The sequence below is a fragment of the Marmota flaviventris genome, chromosome X (assembly GCF_047511675.1).
Source record: "Marmota flaviventris isolate mMarFla1 chromosome X, mMarFla1.hap1, whole genome shotgun sequence".
Taxonomy (NCBI): domain Eukaryota; kingdom Metazoa; phylum Chordata; class Mammalia; order Rodentia; family Sciuridae; genus Marmota; species Marmota flaviventris.
The window spans coordinates 12,727,277-12,749,262 of NC_092518.1; the positions used below are offsets into that span (position 1 = coordinate 12,727,277).

General features: G+C 35.0%; 1 protein-coding gene across 1 annotated transcript in view; it reads right to left on the reverse strand.

Moving 5' to 3' along the window:
- Window positions 1-21,986, reverse strand: part of Scml2 (Scm polycomb group protein like 2) — a 66,254-nt gene that overhangs the window by 24,437 nt on the left and 19,831 nt on the right. Inside the window, exons 5-7 of the mRNA XM_027927446.2 lie at window positions 20,887-21,121; window positions 15,679-15,767; window positions 14,557-14,800 (exon numbers count right to left, since the gene is read on the reverse strand). Of these exons, the coding sequence (XP_027783247.2) occupies window positions 14,557-14,800; window positions 15,679-15,767; window positions 20,887-21,121 (568 nt within the window). The remainder of the gene's footprint in view (window positions 1-14,556; window positions 14,801-15,678; window positions 15,768-20,886; window positions 21,122-21,986) is intronic.

Genomic DNA, 21,986 nt, shown 5'->3' on the forward strand with positions numbered 1-21,986 from the left:
GTAAATGACATAATTAAGGCATTATCTTCTTATGATTCAACAGAAGTTTATCTTTATAATTCTTCCCAAAGGTTATTTATTGAAAATTATTTAAAAGGAAGTTTTAGGTACTTTAAGATTTCATGTATCAGGAAATAGTCTTAATACTTCAGGCAAAATAAAGAGGCCTTTATAAGCATAGCAAGTAATACAGTGAAAGAAAATTCTAGCAATTTACCTTTTAGCTACTTTCCATATTTTTCCTTAGCATAAAAAGTTTTTCCTTCAGAAAACACTACCCAATTATGCCATGTATCAGAATTATCTTGCACATTAATATAGAAAAACATAACAAAGCAACTACCTAGGGCTTTTTCTTCATCTTTCAGAGGCTTGGTGACTCCTTTGTTCTTGGTTTTTTTTTCAGCTTTAGTGAGGTATAATTGAAAAATAAAAATTATATATTTAAGGCCAGAATACATTATGTTCCTCTTTGTATGCCAAATAACAAAGTTTCATGTACAATACAGACTTCACATTAATGTTGTCACGGAAAGGCCACTATCATACACATGTGATCCGTAGCTACTAGTTACCAGGTAGCTTAACCCAGAAAATTTTAATATTTTGAATAGAGATTACGTGCCAAGTTACTTTTGTGTATGTTCACAGTTAAATAAAGAGGTTTTTTTTAGTATTTATCCATTAATAATTTCATTATTGCAAAAAAAATGAACTTTATACAGTAAAAAGTACTAGTGCCAAATAAAAATTCAGGAAAAAATAGAGGAAGTGAAATATTTATACAACTGCACACAAATCAACTACTTTTGAGGGCTGCATTTTACAACCCGAAACAATCTACTGCTTTACTCTTCTCATATTCAAAGACTGTCTATATAAACCTGACCTATGATAGAGAATATCTCATCTTTTCTATAGTCTTTTTATTAACCTTCTTTCTACCTCTTACCAAACGAAGAAGAAGAGACAGTCTATTCTTGTCTGTCAGGGCAAACACAAGGCCAGTTAACTGCTACCATCACTTTACCTCTCATTTATAAATAGTTTACATAATATATCAGCTTCTCCCTACACTCATCATCTACTTTACACTCTACATTTCTAACTCTTTAAAAAATTCTAGTAACCTAACATATTATTTCTTCTTACACAATTTCCTTATCATCATCTTCAGGATTTTCCCCATCATATTACTGATTCTTCATCAGTCCTGACCTTATCATTTAAGATTTCAGCTACTTCCTGAAAGAGTTACACTTGAAAATTTCTGGAATTCTCCAGAACAACCATGTCCCCTTTTCTCTACTTCAAACTTCCTTATTGTCCTTTTGCTTTAAACCAACTGGCCATGATGTTCTCATTATGACATCTAGCCACAAGCTCCCTTCATTTTCACCCAATCCATTAGCATTATTGTGACTTTGCTTTACACCTTCTTTGACCTGCACCCAAGTGTCCACCTTCACCACCACCTCTAGTATCCCTTCCTGTTTCGCCTCTGATCTTTGATTATGTCCAGCATGTAAATTCCCACCTTACTGGATGCCCATTATGCATTTTAAATCTGTGGATTTGACTAACCATGGATTGAAATTACTTGGGGGAAAAAACTGCACCTGTACTGTATATGTACAGACTTTTATCTTGTCATTATTCCCTCAACTATTTATATCATATTTACATTGTATTTAGTATAAGCAATCTATAGATAATTTTAAATACGTAGGATTTTATATATAGATTATATGCAAATATAACCCCAATTTATATAAGGGTTGGATTTTGGTATCCCTGGTAAGTCCTGGAACTAATCTTGAGTATACTTAAGTATGTCTGGCCATCAATCCACTAAAAGTAACATTCGAAATATCCATGCAGAAGACCAACGGAATAGAAGACACAGAGACAAACCCACATAAATACAGTTAACTCATACTAGACAAAGGCTTCAAAAATATGCATTGGAGAAAAGATTGCCTCTTCAACAAAAGTTGGGAAAACTGGGAATCCATATGTAGTAGAATGAAATTTAACTGCTATCTCTCACTCTGCAGAAAATTCAACTCAAAGTGGATCAAAGACCTAGGTATTAGGCCAGAAACCCAGCACCTACTAGAAGGAAACGTAGGCCCAACACTCCAACATGGAGGCTTAGGAAACAACTTCCTTAACAAGATTCCTAAAGTGCAAGAAGTAAAATTAAAAAATCAATAAATGGGATGGTATCAAACTAAAACGCTTCTTTATAGCAAAGGAAACAATCAGGAGCATGGAGACCCTCTACAGAATGGGGGAAAATGTCTGCCACCTGTACCTCAGATAAATCATCAATCTCCAGGATATATAAAGAACTCAAAAAACACCCCCCAAAAAATAATAACCCAATCTATAAATGGGCAAAGGAACTAAATACACTTCTCAAAAGAAGAAATATGAACTGTCAACAAATACATGAAAAAAAATGTTAAACATCTCTAGCAATTAAAAGAAATGCAAATTAAAACTACACTGAGATTTCAACTCACTCCAACCAGAATGGCAATTATCAAGAATACAAGTAACAATAAATGTTGGTGAGGATATGGAGAAAAGGGTACAGTCAGTCATACATTGCTGATGGGACTGCAAATTGGTACAACCATATGGAAAGCAGTATGGAGATTCATCAGAAAACATGGAATAGAACCACCATTTGACCCAGTTATCTCACTCACTGGTTTATACCCAAAGGACTTAAAATTCGTATACTACAGTGATGCAGCCACACTAATATTTATAGCAGCAAAAATTCATAAGAACTAAGCTATGGAGCTAACCTAGATGCCCATCAACAGGTGAATGCATAAAGAAATTTTGTTATATATACACAATGGAATGTTCGCCATAAAGAAGAATAACTATGACCTTTGCCAGTAAATGGATGGATCTGGAGACTATCATGCTAAGTAAAATAAGCCAATCACAAAATACCAAAGGACAAATATTTCCTTTGATATGTGGAAGCTAAACCACAACAAGGGAGGGGGCGGGAATAAAAGTTCATTGGATTAGACAAAGGGGAATGAAGGGAAGGGAGGCAACAGGAATAGGTAAGACAGTAGAAAGAATCTGACATAACCTTCCTATGTACATATATGAATACACTACAGTTAACCCCACCATCATGTGTATTTGCAAGACTGGGTCCCTAATCAGAGTAAGGTAATTCCATGCATGCATAAATTTTATCAAAATCGACTCTACTGTCATGTATAACTAAAGAAATACTCAAATGGGTTCACTTGCATGCCAGCAGTGACCATTAGAATCCTCTCACAAAAAAACAAACATAATAATGAACTAAAGAGTAGATCATCTTAAGTACCAAAGGCAGAAATCATTCAGAGAAGTTAACTCAGCAGAACATAATAGGGATGGGGAGGCGCATTCCTATTGTCCAAATAGACTGTCAGAAACACCTGGTGTCTACCTACATTCATAGGAGCAGGGTATCCGCAGGGTATCTTCTGTCCTTGTCAGACAATGCCCCGCCCTTCATGCCCCATGTCAATCCTGCCTCCCCAAGGTCTCTACTTACCACTCTTCTTTATATATTATCACTTAAAGAATCTCCCACTTTCCTACTATGCCCAAAATAAGCATAAAAGCCCCTTTAGTCTTCCATCCCTCTCATTTTCAAAGGTTTATTTTATTTTTTTTTTACAAACTGATTGCCTCAGGAAAAATAACTTACAAAGGAAGGAAAACAAGGTCTCCAAGTTTTAGAGGCAACTGTACCAGTTTTATTTTTGTTTTTCTTTTGAGGGTGGTGGTGGTGGTAGTGATGATGGTGAAAACTGGACCTGTCTTTTTATATTTTAACCCTTGCTGGACCTTGCACCAATTTCCCAATTCTGATCTGAAGGCTTATCAGTTTCCCATTCATCTACGAAATATACCATCAGAGTACAAAACCATAAACAAGACCAGTCCTGCTGCCTTAGTTTCTCCATTATTTTAACTCCTTAGCCTTCTTGATGACCCATGTAGATTTCTCTCTCAACAAGAATCAGTTTTACAGTTTTTAAAATGCCTTAAATACATAACAAAAGGTTAACTCCTACACAAAAAGAAATGATTCTTTCAGAAAAATGAAGATTTCGTTTGAAATAGCTTGCTTTGGGGAAGTGTGACAGAGCATTCACATTTGGGAAGTGCTGTTAGGTCTTTTCCAGCAGCTTTAAAAATTATGGCTGGACAACTAAACCAAAACCAAATATATTTAAAGGATCTATAGCTTTATTCATTCCCGTGTTTCAAAACTGGGCTTCGGTATCTAAGAAACAGACTTAAGAAGGAAGAAGAAAGACTTCATATATCTTTTCTAAAAAATACCTTAAAATGCACAGAATATTTTTTCTTAAAGTTACTGAAAACTTGAAAAAACATGTTATTGGGGAAAATTTTCCAAATACAATGGAAAAGTACAAAATTAGCTCCCTAATAAAAAAATACAAAAGTCTAGCTAAAATTTAGGTTACTGCATACAATGCCCTTTTTTCTTGGCATACACAATAAATTAAAATAAGAAAATCTAAGTTTAGTAAAATTTAAATGGTTTTCCTACCTGGTTTTATAATTATCTCTCATACATATTCAGCCTAAAAAGGACTTCATAAAATGCAAGACTAGAAATAACAATTAGAATTTAGAAGGGTTTAAGAATCTTGTTTTAAAAACATTTGTTTTCTACCTGCTGACCATAGAAGCTCTGTAAACTATTCCCCTCAGCCTCCTGGTCAGGAGGATGTTTCCCCCTTAAGACTATTTATTTCACAATTGTTACTCTCATATGCATGATATTATTCAAAATTACAATCTCTATAACCTTCAATATTTTCAGAACAAAGTTCACAATTGACCTAAAACAATTCCAGTTGTTTTAGGTCAATCCATAATTCATCTAACAATATATCAGCTTTTAAAAGCCACTTTATTTTTTAAAACCACAGTTATCTTTTTTCTTTCTGAATGATTTCTATAGAATGACTTTCATGATGATAGTACTAAAAGGCATAGCAGTCACCACTACAAAACACATTAAATGTACTGCTATATTAGTAAAATAATATACACATTCTATATCATAAAAATACATTTAATAAGTCTCATCTAATGCCAGTGAGAAAAAAAAAAAAACATTTACTTTTCGTATTCCTAAAAACTATTAGAAAAAAATTTTTGAGAACAATCTCATTACAAACTGATGGTTTAAACGATCAAATGACTTACAATAGATTCGTCCTTTAAAAAAAAAAAGTAAGAAAAACATCTTTATGGTACAAATAACCAAAAACTGACTTTTCCCTAATAACATAAAACAAATTTTTTTAAAAGTGACTATTCAAATAAAATACCAACAATTTTAACAAGTAATATTTAGAACAAAATAGAGAATTATCTGAGATAGCAAATTACTGGGATATTTAGTATACAAAAGCTAACACAAAGCAGACAATGAATTTCTTTAACTACACTTCAACTACAATATAAAGAAACTTTTGTGGTAATTCCTACCTTTATAAATATCCCAGAGATACAAGTTGTTGCTGTATTTACCATTAAGGTGATTTAGGTTCCAGATGATAGCCTTGCTCCTTACCAGGAATAAAACTGCATTTCTGGAGAAAGCCAGTCAACAACAAAGCCCATGTTGCCTGAGCAAGCCTGAATTTCTAGCAAATGGGGATGAAGCTATTTGCATTTGTTGGTTTAAGGGGGGAGGAGTGAGAGGAGGAGACTAAGGGGACTGCTAAAGTAATTCGAATATTGTCTGTGAGCTCTAGACAGTGATCATCAGTCACCTGCTCAAACTTCCTTCACTCCTGCCTTCAGAGAAGGATCAAAGGTTACCCTGGGTCAGAGAATCTGGAAAGAAGTGAGAAGACAAGCAAAATCTAACTGCCAACCCATTGCGTCTACAGACAAAGTTATTCCCGCTGGACTACATGTCCTAAAAACCAAGACATTTTAATAGTCTCAAGAGAACTTGTTAAAATATACTATAGAGCAAAACCAAGAAAGAAAAATCTCCAGGCTCTGTTTGCAATTATTGCAGCACTGAACTGGAATACTTAAGATAGAAAAAGGACATTTGTTTTTTTCAAGGTACCTCTTTGCATCATAATAGCCATCTCATTTGCACAAGCAAAACATTTGCTCCAAGCTGTTCATATGAAAAAGAAAATATCTGCTGTTTTAAATTTCATGGCTTTTGCATGAAACATTTGGGTTGATAGCATTTCTAACCATTTCATTTATACTAAACAAGTGTACTGAATTTACTAAGAATATTCATATTTTATTATAAACTACATTAAGAGCAAAAATCTAAATGAATATTTGAGCATTTACTTAGAAGCCTTCAAGTGAGACTGAAACACTTTAAACTTTTTACAGCTTTGGTTATATGTACCTCTTCCACTTCTGCCCCAGTACAACACAAAATGAAAAGTGATTCTGTATGTGCTTCCCAAAAGACAAATTTTGAAACTTTTTAGAAGGAAAATGTTTATTGCAAGAATTTTTTCAAATAAGACTACTATATAAAATGAACAGTAACATTTTTTTCTTAAATTTTTATTTCTTAGTTGGAAATGGACACAATACCTTTATTTTTTTATGTGGTGCTGAGGATCGAACCCAGTGCCTCATGCATGCCAGGCGAGCACTCTACCTTTGAGCCACAACCTCAACCCAACAGTAACATTTTTTAAAAGATTGAAAGTTCAGATTTTAAACCTATTTCTTAAAATTTTTAAATATATCTTTAGTTGTGGATAAACCTTAATAATTAATTAATTTTTATGTGGTGCCAAGTATCAAACCCAGTGCCTCACACATACTAGACAAGCGCTTTACCACTGAGCTATAATCTTAGCCCCTCCTTAAAATTTTAATTATTAAAAAAAAAACTAAACCACATGCAAACATAAACCAGCACTCAAAGAAGCAGTTAACAGTACCAAGATAATTCATTATGTTTAAGAAGAAAGGTTTCTGTTCATAAAATTTATGTCTGAATTAGCAATAAAGAAAATCTAATTTGCCAGGTCTGTAAAATATTCTTTATCAGAAAGTCATGTTACCACTGAATTTCATTTCTAAATTAAAGCTAACACCATGAGAGACAGGGGGGTAGGGGACCCAGTAAACTGAAGGATATTTATCAAGAAAAGAGTTAGATAGTCACCTGAATGCCTACGGTGTTACTGGGCAGCAATGTTTGGCTACATCTTCCTGATTCTAGATTTTCCCCTCCTCCACAGTTCCTTGGACCAGAGGAATTCCTCTATACTCTTGGGAACCTGCAACTTTATACTCAAAGCATCTGGAAGTTTGCTGCCTGCTCTCCTTCCCAGTCTATAAAAATCACAATTGCTTAAAGAACTGGGCTACAAGGTGACACTTTACACCAATATGGATTGTTAGTTTACAATATATAAATCTGAAGCCAAACTTAAAATAATATTTAGAGATTATGTAAATTCAAACTTAAAGTTTGAATGTAGTTTTCAATAAAGTATTTAAGCACCATTAAAGGAAAATAAAACAGTTTACAATGTAACAAATTATTTTTTCTCATAATCTGAGAAAAATTAACTAGGAATAATTTTTGAAAAATAATCTGCTCCCAAATTTTTAAAAAGACTAGCAATCTACATTTATTATGTTCATAAATAAATATGGAAATAGAATAATAATATCTGGTTAATTTTCTCCAAAAAAATAATAATCTCTGGTTAATTTTTTTAGGAAAAAGAAAAAAAAATGTGAACTCTTTATATAGCTTTCAAAACAAGGGTAGTTCTAGTTCTGATTGCAAATTGCTGAAATCACCCTGTCTTGCCTCTTCATGGATTAAATATTTAGAAGGACTGGCTATAAATTTCTGTTACTATATGCAAGACACATGAGAAGGGCAATATGAGAAAAATATAAAACATTACCTTACAAGCTATTTCTAAATATCTATCATTACTTAGAGTGAACTAAGGTTAAAAAAAAAAAAAAGACACAGAGGGTGGAAGAACAAGTTAAAAACAGCAAGAGCAAATGTCCAATTAGAAAATCTGCAATGGGTCTTGTTTTGTATATATATATATAGCCTCCTTTTGTATATATATATCAGCCTCCTTCTCCAAGTTGCCAAAGCCACATTAGCACACACGTTTCTTTCCACTGTCTCAGACACCCTGTATAGGTCAGCTGAGCAAACCTGAGGAGCCATGATAGCATTAACCAGAAGCTATGGGCTTTGAAAGTTTGTAAGGTCATACTGAGAGCCAAGAGAGGAAATCCTAAATAAACCAGGAAAAAAAGGTATACCACTTGTTGAATTTTCTATCCAAGTATATTTTTCCAGTGCATTTTTTCTACAAATGATAAGTACAACAATTCACTATTTGTGATAATAAAAAGTTTTTACATAGTTGAAGAAAAAATTTACATCTGGACATGTAGCTTAGTGGTAGAGCACTTGCCTAGCATGCATGAGGCCTGGATTCAATGGGGGGCAGGGTGGTACACATCTATAATTCGAGCTATTTTGGAGACTGAGGTAAGACTGTAAAGTTCAAGGCCAGCCTCAGCAACTTAACAAGACCCTGTCTCAAACTGAAAAATAAAATATAAAGGTCCGGGAATGCAGCTCAGTGGTAAAGTGGTAAAGGGCTTCTGGGTTCAATCCCTAGTAACAACAACAAAAAAAGGAGGGCTGGGATTGTGGCTCAGTGGAAAAGCACTTGCTTAGCATGAGTGAGGCCCTGGGATCAATCCCCAGCACCACATAAAACTAACTAAATAAAATAAAGGTATTGTGTCCATCTATTTAATATATATATATATATATATATATATATATATATATATATACATATATATATAAAATTAGAAGACTTAAAGTAAATTAAATTTTATTAAAAGAAAAAAATCAGTAAAGTTTAAATCCTTTTTAATGTAACATCAAATCAAGTAGCACTTATGGCTGCCTTACTATATTTAAGAAAACATGCAACTGAACCATTTTCATCATTGATTATTTGAAAAAGTTTTGTGCCACACCCTTAAAAATTATGGAAAAGCAATTATTTAAAGGTTGAAAAACATTTCCAATGAATATAAGAAATATTCAAGGGGCTGGGGTTGTGACTCAGTGGTAGAGAGCCTGCCTAGCATGCATGAGCACTGGGTTTGTTCAATCCCCAGCACCACATAAAAATAAACAAATAAAACAAACAAACAAAATAATAGGTATTGTGTCCATCTACAACTAAAAAAAATTTTTAAAAAACTTTTAAAAAAGGAAATATTCAAAAGAAACAAAATAGATGCTTTTAATTTATGAAATTAAATTAATTTACTCCTATGAGTGCCTACTGGAATTAAGTCCCTTTAATTATTTACTAGTCAAGTCAATAAATAGCTCTGTAAGTTAAAAAAGACATTATTAATAACACTATAAAGCAAATGACTAAGAAGTTTTATATTTATGACAAAGGTTGATATATACAATAAATAAAGCCATCAAATTGATAAGAAAAGGAATACTCTAAGAGGAAAAATGAAAAAAGGTTATCAACAGGCAAATTGTAAGGAAATATTAATGGTTAAAATACATGTAAAAAGAAAATTCACTGCTACTAGTAACCTATGAAATGAAAAACTTAAAATAACAAAAACAATAAAGATAATTTCTGAGGTTGGCCAGAGTATGAAAAAACTACTTTCACTTAGTCTGAGGGTGGAGAAAAGTGGGTATACCTTTCTGAAAAACCATTTGTCAGCTTTAAAAACATACCCCTAGGGCTGGGGTTGTGGCTCAGTGGCAGAGCACTTGCACATGTGAAGCACTGGGTTCAATCCTCACCACCACATAAAAGGACCTTGTGTCCATGTATAACTAAAACAAAATATTTTTTTTAAATCCCTTACCCCAGCAAAATTAATGAATGGAAAAAAGAGAGATATGCAAATACATATGCATAGAAGTAATTATCATATCATCTAGTTTAGTAACATACATATGGATATATTCTAAATACCTAACAAAACAGAGATTTTGTTAAGTCGTATGATGGAATGCATTTGTAGGAACATATTTTACATGGGGAAACAGAAGCACCTCAACTTAGGATGGGGTTACATCCTGATAAACCCAATCTTAAGGTGAAAATAATATTAAGTGCAAAATATGTTTAAAACTGGGTATGGTGGCACTATAGTGGAGGCTGAGGCAGGAAGATCACTTGAGCTGATAACATAAGGACACCTGTCTCAACAAAACAAATCAGTGTATTCAGAAATCCCTTTCAAGCTAAAACTTTCAAAGCACAAATATGATACACAAATACATTCTTATTTAAAAAAAATAAAAATAAAAAGGCCACAAGAAGGTTAGGGTTGTACAGCTCTCACATCAACAAGGCCAAGTTCAATCCCCAACACTATTTAAAAAAAAAAAAAAAGGCACAGAGCAACCACTATGGAAAGCAGTGTGGTGAGCCGCTTCTGCCGTTTCTGCAGACTATGGTCGCCATTACGAGATGGCGCTGGCTCCGCTGCGGTATGTGACAAACAACTCCTTATCTGAGAGAGTTGGCACATGATTTTTCACCACCCTGTGAGAAAGCTCCACGCGGCAGCTTTGCATTGGGGCTTGGGATGCTTTATTAAGGCTGGGAGGGCATCCGGGAAAGAGAGAAGAAGAAAGAATAAGAAATATCAAGAGACCTGAATAAACTGCTGAGAGAAGATTCCTGGGTGTTGCGTCTTCCTTGCGGGCAAGGGGTCGCGACAAAGCAGTATGGAAATTCCTCAGAAAACTTGGAATGGAACACCATTTGACCCAGTTATCCCACTCTTGTTTTATACTCAAAGAATTTAAAATCAGCATACTATAGTGACACAGTCACATCAATGTTTAAAGCAGCTCAATTCACAATAGATAGGCTATGGAACTAACCTTCAACAGATGAATGGATAAAGAAAATATGGTATATATACACAATGGCATATTTCTCAGCCATAAAGAAGAATGATATTATGACATTTGCCGGAAAATGGATGGAACTGGAGACTAAGTGAAATAAGCCAATCTCAGATGTTCTCTCTGATATGTGGATGCTGACACACAATAAGTGGGAGCAGGATATAAGTTCATTAGATTATACAAAGGGAATGAAGAAAAGGGAGGGGGGATAGGAATAGGAAAGACTGCAGAAAGAATGTGACTTAACTTTCCTATGTACCTTTATGAATATACAACCAATGAAATGCCACATCATGTGTGTAACTGCAAAGGGATCCTAATTAATATAAGTTATACTCCATGTAGGTATAATATGTCAAAATATATTTGTTGTGTAAATCTAAAAGGAAAAAATTTACAAAAAAATTTAAAAAGCCACCGGATGGGCTGGGGTTGTGGCTCAGTACCCATAATAGAACCTATATGGGAAAACAAATTGAATAATTACAAATTTCTCATCTGAAACCTTGGAAGCCATAAAGAAGATATGTTTCCAGCACGTGAAAAGTGCTGGAAAAACTATCAGTCTAGAATTCTATGTCTAACAAATATTCTTCAAGAATGAGGACAAAATAAAGACATTCTCAGAAAAACCAAGAGAATTTGTCATCCTCATTCCTAAAAGAATGGCCAAAAAAACCCTCTCTAAGCAAGAAGAAAATAATGAAAGGAGCAATCTTGAAAAACAAGAAGAAATAACAATTGAAAGGGCAAAAATATGGGCAAATACAATAAACTTTCCTTCTCATGTTTTCTAAATTATGTTTGATGATGAAAGCAAAATTATAACACTATCTAATGTGGTTTTCAATGAATGTAGAGGAAATACTGAAAGCATTACACACAGCAGAGGGTAAAGAGACAAAGCAACATAAGATTTTTCAAATTTTACTTAAAGTGGGAAAATGTTCAGTAGGGTAAGAATAGAAAAGACAGATCTCACAATGTACTGAGAAGCCACATATTTTCCATTTCCTATTCAATCCTGACTCTAAATCTGACTCTTTATGAAGAAGTCCACTAATCACATGTACTAAGTTCATCAATGACTATTTTCTTGCTCGTTGAATGTTTTCTCGTTAAAATATTTCCTCTCCTATTGTTAGGAGAACCATCTAGTAATTATCCTACATTTACGTACATTTTTTCTCGGTGTCCTAGATTTCTAAGCCTACTGACTCAGAACCCCTGGAATTGAGTTCCAGGGTAATGTCTTTCAACAAACGACTCCAAGTGATTCAAGAGTGAGAATTACTGTCTTTTTTCCCCCCTCTCCCTTCCCCTACCCCACCCTTGAGAATTACTGTCTTAAATGTTGACACCCAAGATTCTGTATCGATTCTCTTCCATTTCCACCTGGTTAAACATGTATAATTAAAACCAGACTCAAAACTTCCACCATTTGCTCTTATCAACAAAACATGTAAACTGCACCCTCCCCCACACACCTGTACTCCTGTCTGGCACAAACAGTATTTGTTTGAGTGCACATGATGACTCTCAATCCTGTTTTTAATTAATCAGGATCTTTTTTTAAGGCACCATATCTGCATGTGCAGCTATCCAATGGACATGTGCATCTGGATGTCAAAATTTTACCCTGAATCAAGTTCAGCTCACAGTAAGAGAAAAAGCTAAAAGAATAGTGGTTTACATAACGTAACAGTTTATTCCTCTCCATTAACAGTCCAGAGAAGAGCATTATAGACTAATACGAAAGTTCTGCTGCATGAAGTCCTCAGGGACTTCCCATTTTCTATTTTATAGTGCCTAGGACATGGTCCCCACCTCATGATCTAGCCAAAACCATATTCTTTAATTCCTGAAAGTAGGACACACTATCTGTACTTAGCAAAAATCATACTTGTAGGTTTGACTGCAAAAGTAGTCATTACATTAGTCAACCAAACTGTATTACTAAGGGGAAAAAAGTACTGGAGGACAATAGCATTCTCAATCACACATTCCAAATTCACCTTGTCACAAACTAAACTCCTCAGTTTTTAGGATAAACAAATTTTACACACTGTAACGGGTCCACCCTACTTCTATTTACATTTGGCCTAGCAAATTCCTTCTCACGTCATGTGTCCTTTTGTGAAGCATTCCTTTATACAACCACCTTTTCCTCTAGCACAGATTAGAAGTCTTTGGGTCCCCTTCACACCTAGCACACATTCTCTATTCTTGAATTGCTAATTCTATATTATTTTTTACACACCAGTCCCTCCTGAGATTCATCTCTCTTCCACTATAAGGTAAACTTCTTGAGGGGATACACTAGGCCTTAGTTATCTTTGCAGCATATGAACACGGATCTGTATTGTACTAGATTTTACAAATTCAACCACTAGTATCTACTTTCTAGAAATATGGAAGCAAGGAAATGATAAAAGAGGTACCTAATAAAAAAGAACATCAAGGCATGCAGTATTGTAGTATAATAACATGTGACTCAAATTACAGAAAGTCTTACTAGCAGTTACAAGAATAGTCACCACTCTCCTCTACACATTTTTCCTATTCATTTCTACATCTAGCTTTTTTCTGGTATAAATACATTTAGTGGGGTACATTTTAATTATATTCACATTTAATTCCACTAATAGCTTCATATTAAACTTAGGCCAGTGTTTAAGTTCTATGCTTAGATCTCACTTAAATCTCAGCAGTTATTCCATCACAGAAGACCAATTTAGGCATGTCTAAAGGCCCTTGAAGAGTCAACAAGAAGCTTCAATATTTTGAGGACTTTTCTCTGAAAGAAAATATCTAGATGGTCACAGTATTCAACTTATTCAATTTAGCGTTACACCAATAAATAGTACCATAACTAAAATAACATAGAAATCTATAACAACTTCTAAAGAGTTATAAATTTTCACTTATGTGTAGATTTTACTTAAAACTATCGAAGTATCAATTTAACTTGAAAAACAGAATCAAAACCATTCAAAATGTGTTTTAAATAGCTGTTATGCCCAACTTTTAGAAAAATTGCCTTTGAAATATGAACAATGGAATATACCATGTAAAAAGATTCCTTAGGGCACTAGGAATCAAACCCAGGGCCTTGTGCATGCTTAACACATTCTACCACAGAGCTATATTCCCAGTTCTAGTGTATAATTTTTAATTGAATAGCTATTATAAAAGTAGTTGAACCACCCCCCACCCTTGACCAATGCTTATAGCAACAAGGCTTCAGTGGTCCAAATGAAATTTTTAGCTTGCCCATATTCTCCAGTGTGCACTGGAACTAAGACTATGATGTTGGGGCAGCCCTCAAGAATTCTAATCATAGCCTTTCTTGACTTCTAGTTCTCTTGCTTGAACAGTGATACTGCTGTTCTGGCTGCCACTCTAGTTAGACACGAAGTCCTAATATCACCAATGCTAACCACAATGCCACAAAAGCAGTTAGAACTAACTTCAATAAAAATGAATGAATTAATAAATGAATATGTAGTTATGTATTAGCTTACCACTATTTCCTGGTGGTTGCAATACATCTCCTGTTAGGCAGCACCACCCAACTGGAAAAATATCTCGACAATCATACTTGCACCAATAATCAAATGCTCCACTCCATCCATCAAACGTGATATGAACTTCGTCTCCTCTAACATTTCCAATGGTTGCAGGACAGATCAAGTATGGGTTTTTTCTGTCAATAGCTTCCAGTTTCATCCCCACTTTAAAATTATTTATGGGTGGCTTTGGTGGTTCCTACCAAAACATTTTTTTTTAAGTTTTCATTGTTAAGATGTATTAAAAACCATTTGCTCAAGTATATTCTCTTATAATACTTAGCACACAAAAAGTAAGCTCTATATTTATCAATTAATATGGGAAGAAATGCATTCTCACAGATCTGAAACTATGCTACACTTGCTTCCTTGATATTCCTCAAACTTTTCAGACAGCACCTGCATTACGGTCTTAACCATGGGTATTCTCTCTGCTTGAGCACTTCTTCTGTAGATATTTGCTTGGTTAACAATCAGATCCTTCAGGTTTCTGTTCACATATCACTTTTCATTTGAAACTTGCCCTAATTCTTTACTTAAAATTGTACAAAACCCCTTCCCCCATATGGCTCTCTGTATCCCTTCATACACACTCTCTCCCCTCCCCTCTTTTTGCATAGCACATATCATTTCTTACATGTGTCCATGTTTTGCTTTTTACGTTGTGTTTATTGACCGTCTCTCTTTACTAGCATACGAGTATCATACGGGTAGGTATTTTGGGTTGCATATGAGGTGTCCACCAAAAGCTTTCATGTTAATGCAATATTGTTTGGAGATAAAATGATAGGACTTTGAGAGAAGTAACCTAATCAGTCCATCCTAGTTTCAGAATGACTGGGTGTTAACAGTAGAAAGGTGGGGTGTGGCTGGAAGAGGAGTGTCACTGTGGGCCTGCCTGAAAAGATACATCTTCTCTGTGGCCCCCTTCCTTCTTGGGCCAGAAAACAACTTTAATTGCCAATCCAGTAATTTAAAAAGTATTTTTGCTTTTTCATATCAGAGAAGACAAAGCATTAAGCATTCCCATTAACACAATAAAAATATAAGTTGTTGGAAGTTTTTTATGACACTTACCTGCTTAAAGAAAGTTGCAGGTGCCATTTCAGATCCTGTCAGTGTTCGCAAAAGGAACATCGGCCATGATGATGCATTCATCTGGTAGCCTATTTTAAAAATGAGAAATCATGAAAAAAGTCCCCCTGTGATACTATAGCAAGTTAGTATTTAAAAAAAAAAAACATGTTTCACTCATCATTCTTTTCCAGAGAATGACCTTCTTATCTAAGGACATAGGATACAGGCAAGAGGAGCAGATGCACCCTCCTCTCATTGTTACTATCCCCACTGTACTGTCTGGCAACAATGCTACAGTGGGGTTAGCAACTTTTTCTTGTTGGTACTGGGGATGAACGCAGGAGTGCTTTTACAACTGAGCTAAGTCCCCAGCTTTTGATTACAGGTGTGTACCACCACATGCAGCAAAACTCTATTTTAGAGAAGCTACTGGCTATGGTTTACCAATGAACATGTATATATGTTGGGGATCCAAGACAGAGACTGGAAGAAGTTCCATTTTACCAATAACAACACAAGCACAAGATTTCAAAAGACTTTTACCCGCCTTTTTCCCTCAAAGTCCCTGGTTTCTTCTTTTCAGAAAGACAGTTTTCTGTTGAACTCAGCAAATGTACATATACAGCAGTACATTTCATTGTATATAGATTTAATATACAAAAAACCCAATGCTAATTCTAGTTAATTTAAGCATCTAAGAGAAGTATACTAATATCAATAACTTATGCTGAATTGTATTAAAAAATAAGAGGGATTGATGAACTAACAAAAGGACAGAAAATGGATAGATAAGTAATAAAGCAAGTATGATAAAATGATAATGGTAGAATCTAAGTAGTGGGTATGGGGGTGTTCACTGTAAAATTCTTCTTTTATGTATACTTGAAATTTTTCATAAAATGTTAAGAAAAAAGACTGCTCTTGCTTCAGCAATCTAAACATGATCTTAGAATTCGTATCAGAAGCTATCAAAATAGACTTGACAGTTGTCTTTGCTAGAGATCTCAACATCTGGCACAGGCAGCAGGAAGACAAGAGGGGGTGCTAATTTTACCATTTTCTCAGGACAATCTGTTTCATACAACACCTGCCTATGCCCATACCAGAACTGGAAAGAAGTTAGCACGCATCCTTGATGGATAAATGCATTAAGATAGACAGGCATATGAATCACTAATAATGGATGCATCCATTATTACATGCAAGAAAGTTAAGGTAGAAAAAGCCATCTTCTAATAATCCTGTACAAAAACCCTCCAACTAAGGAAAACAACTGCCATTAGGAAAAAATGAGTGTATGTACTTGATTTGTTACTTACTCTTATAATAAATCAACATTACTGATATCTAATAAATAGCATTCTCAGAAGAATATTCCATAACCATCATTCTCTGGTCCTTCTGCTTAACTTTTATCTCATCTTATCATGCACCAAGATTCTCCTAAAGTTTTAAATCATCTAAAGTCATACACAAACTAAAAAAAAAAAAAAAAAAAATACACAAAAAAAACCCACCCCAAAACAAAAACAGATTAAAGCACATATAAAAAGTTTTAAAATAGATAAGACTAATCTATAATATTAGGAAGTCTGGATGCTAGTTATACTTGGGAAGGGGTAGCTTATAACTTGGGGAATCAGCAGAAGTGGGCTTCTAGGGTTTTCTATTTCCTGATATGAGTGGTAGTTATACAGGTATGTTTGTTATAAGTTGTATACTTAGAATTTGTACACTTTGGTTTGTATGTCAAAAGGAAAAAAATCTTAATAATAACCTTTAAGATTTAAATAAACATCAATCAACAAGAACATGAAAAAATGCTCACCATCTCTAGCAGTCAGAGAAATGCAAATCAAAACCACCCTAAGATACCATCTCACTCCAGTAAGATTGGCAGCCATTATGAAGTCAAACAACAACAAGTGCTGGAGAGGATGTGGGGAAAAGGGTACTCTTGAACATTGCTGGTGGGACTGCAAACTGGTGCGGCCAATCTGGAAAGCAGTATGGAGATTCCTGGGAAAGCTGGGAATGGAACCACCATTTGACCCAGCTATTGCCCTTCTTGGACTATTCCCTGAAGACCTTAAAAGAGCGTACTACAGGGATACTGCTACATCGATGTTCATAGCAGCACAATTCACAATTGCTAGACTGTGGAACCAACCCAGATGCCCTTCAATAGATGAATGGATAAAAAAAAATGTGGCATTTATACACCATGGAGTATTACGCAGCACTAAAAAATGACAAAATCATAGAATTTGCAGGGAAATGGATGGCACTAGAGCAGATTATGCTTAGTGAAGCTAGCCAATCCCTAAAAAACAAATACCAAATGTCTTCTTTGATATAATGAGAGCAACTAAGAACAGAGCAGGGAGGAAGAGCAGGAAGAAAAGATTAACATTAAACAGATACATGAGGTGGGATGGAAAGGGAGAGAAAGGGAAATTGCATGGTAATGGAGGGAGACCCTCATTGTTATACAAAATTACATATAAGAGGTTGTAAGGGGAATGGGAAAATAAACAAGGAGAGAAATGAATTACAGTGGATGGGGTAGTGAGAGAAGATGGGAGGGGAGGGAGGGGGGATAGTAGAGGATAGGAAAGGTAGCAGAATACAACAGTTACTAATAGGGCATTATGTGAAAATGTGGATGTGTAACCGATGTGATTCTGCAATCTGTATTTGGGGTAAAATTGGGAGTTCATAACCAACTTGAATCTATTGTATGAAATATGATATGTCAATAGCTTTATAATGTTTTGAACAACCAATAAAAAAATAAATTAAAAAAAAAAAAGATTTAAATAAACAAAGTCTGGGGTTGTGGCTCATTGGTAGCATGCTTGCCTAGCATGTGTGAGGCACTGGGTTTGATCCTCAGTGCCACATAAAAATAAATAAATAAGGTCTGGGGTGGTGGCTCAGTGGTAGAGTGCTCACCTAGCATGCGTGAGATGCTGGGTTTGATCCTCAGCACCACATAAAAATAAACTAAAGATATTGTGTCCAACAGAACTAAAAAAATAAATGTTTTTTAAAAATAAATAAAGGCACTGTGTTCCATCTATAACTAAGAATTTTAAAAAGCTTTAAGTAAACAAAAATTCAAAAAGGAAAACTAAATAAGTTGTTATATTAAAATGAAAATTAAACTATTCAAAAGTGCATATAGACCAAACTGACACAAATTGTGAATTTCTATATACACTGCCAAAATAGATAGTAATCTATAAGTATTGTTTGTATTTAAAAAAAAATATGATAAGTAATTTGAAAAAAGAGAATGACCATAAATCTGGTTATGCATTTGAAATGCTGACCATTGTAATATCTTTATTTTCTTTAAATAAAATGCAAAAATAGCTGGGCATGGTGGCACACGCCTGTAATCCCAGCAGCTTCAGAGGCTGAGGCAGGAGGATCTAGAGTTCAAAGCCAGTCTCAGGAAAAGTCAGGCACTAAGTAACTCAGTGAGACCCTGTCTCTAAATAAAATACAAAATAGGGCTGGGGGTCGTGGCTCAGTGGTAGAGTGTCCCTGAGTTTGATCCCTAGTACCCAAAAAATGTGATATGAAGAAAAGGCAAAAAATGGGCTGGGGTTGTGGCTCAGTGGTAAAGTGCTTGACTTGCACGCATGAAGCCCTGGGCTCAATCCTCAGCACCATGTAGAAATAAATAAATAAAAATAAAGATATTGTGTCCATCTACCACTAAAAAATTTTTTTTTAAAAAAAGGAAAAGAAAAAAAAACCCACATATACCCTAAATCATCTTATAACATATCTCTGACTAGTTTTTTTAAATATTTTAGTGCTGAGGATATAGTTCAGAAGGAAAGTGTTTGCTTAGTAAGTCTGAGGCCCTGGGTTTGATTCCCAGCACCACCCAAACATAAAAAAATATATATTTTTAAATTTTTTAGATGTTGATGGACCTTTATTTTATTCATTTATTTATTTATATGCGGTGCTGAGAATCGAACCCAGTGCCTCACACATGCTAGGCAAATGCTCTACCAGTGAGCCACAACCCCAGCTCAATAAGTATAAATCTTAAACCAATTTTTTGGTGGGAAGGGGCAGGGTGCTAGGGATTGAACCAAGAACTTTGTACATGCTAAGCACAGATTCAACCACTGAACAATACCTGGAAGCCTAAATCATATTAGTTATATTAACAATTACAATAAGGCATTATGAAAATATACTGCTAAAAGAGTAACCACTATTGGGCACATTGGTGCATGCCTATAAATCCAGAAACTTGGGAAGGTGAAGCAGGAGGATCACAAGTTCAAGGATAGCCTTGGAAACTTAGGCTTGGGAACTTAATGAAACCCTCTCAAAATTTAAAAAAAATGAATAAATAAATAAATAAAAGAACTGGGGATATACTCCAGTGGTACACTGCCCTTGGGTTCAATTTCCTGTATTGCAAAAAAATAAAAATAAAAACCAATAACTACCAATCACTCAGAATGTAGAATAATCAAACTAAATCATTTATTTTCCACATAGTATCATGGTGTGCTTAAATTTAAAAATTTTTGCCCTAAGTAAGAGTCACTATCTTTTTATCTTTCAAAGGCTTAGCCAAAATTGAGTGTTATATATTTGATATCTTAATCCCTTTACTTAAAGTTCCATCCTCTCCTCCTTTGTAAAGACCTAAATGTAAGTCCCCTAGTGAACTAGTGGTTAGGATTTGGAGCTCGCTCTCAAAGTTACTGACTCCTATTTCTCTCACTCTGATTTCTTCCCACTGTAGGTATAATGAAATTCTCATGTTTGGACCTGGAGTTCACCTATTGTTCATTTCATATCAAAAATGCTGAATGGCTCAATGATCAAAATTGAGAAGGCTATAACTCGTACCAAATGCTACAAACTTCTTCCTCAGATGGGGTTCTTGATCTGAATGTGTAATCTAAAGCTGCACTTAGCATTTCAAGTTTGAAGATTTAGCATGAGCACTGTCCTGAAATGGGACTCTTTGGCAAACATATGCCAGGAGTACTCAAGTCAAACTGCACAACATATGGCATGGAGTTTCTCTCTCATCATACATTCTACACAGTAACCACCTGACTTGTGAGCGTGCCAGAGAGATTTTTTAAAGGTCACTTAAAATTATTTCCACTAAATATCACACTAGTAAGAATATGTTATTTTTTTTAAATGGTTTATTCTTACCCAGTGGAGGCTGAAGTAAGTCTCCTTCTTTTTCACATGTCCCAACAGGCTGTATGTCCCGGGAATCGACAAGTCTCCAAAAATCATTTCTGTTGTCACTGCCATCCAGTCGTAAACGTAATCTGGCCCCAGTAATTCCAATAACTGTAGCAATACATACTGAAGTAACATTGCGAGGGTCACGAGCTTCCAATTTCATACCAACTTTGAAGTCATTTGCTGGTGGAATCTTAGACTATAATTAGATAAAAATTTGTCAAAAATGCATCAACTTTAAGAAAAACAGTTATGTTACCAGAATACCTGGGAAACATTTTAAGTACGAGTCATAGCAGACAGTAACTGAGGTCAAACCTATCAGGGTCAAGAAAAAAATTTTCTCCAAACTCTCTCCTTGGTTTGACATGCAGTATAAAAACATTACCCATTGCTAGTCTTACTCATTTGCCCACATACCTAAATAGAACCTCTAAAATTCACCTTGAGGGGCTTTCTGAAGTAAGAATGCAATTAGGCTGTTCCTCTTAGAAAAAACCTACTAGCAGATCATCATTGCCTATGATAAAGTCCAGCTGCTCAGCACAGTTTAAATGTTCCCACACCTTTAACCTCATTTCCACACTATCACTTCCATCCTCTTTGTGCTTCAAGCTACCCCAGGCTATCCCTCAATATTCAGATTCTTTCACACCCAGGTGCCTTGCCTCTGCCTCCCCCTCTTCCCAACAATCTCAAATAGAATGTCTTCTATTATCCTTCCCGGTATAAAGGTATCACACTTCTCATAATTATTTATTTACAAGTTTATCTTTCCCTCCAGATGGGCAATCATATAAGGGCTTAGTATACCTGACATAAGAATAAATTATTTTTATTTTTGGGGGGATTGAACTCAGAGGCACTCAACATCTGAGCCACACCCCCAGCCCTACTTTGTATTTTAATTAGAGAGGGTCTCACTGAGTTGCTAAGCACATCGCTGTTGCTGAGGCTGGCTTTGAACTTGTGATCCTTCTGACTCAGCCTCCCAAGGTGCTGGGATTACAGGCCTGTGCCTGGTTTACATTAATATAAAAAACATCTACAAAATTTTGGCATAC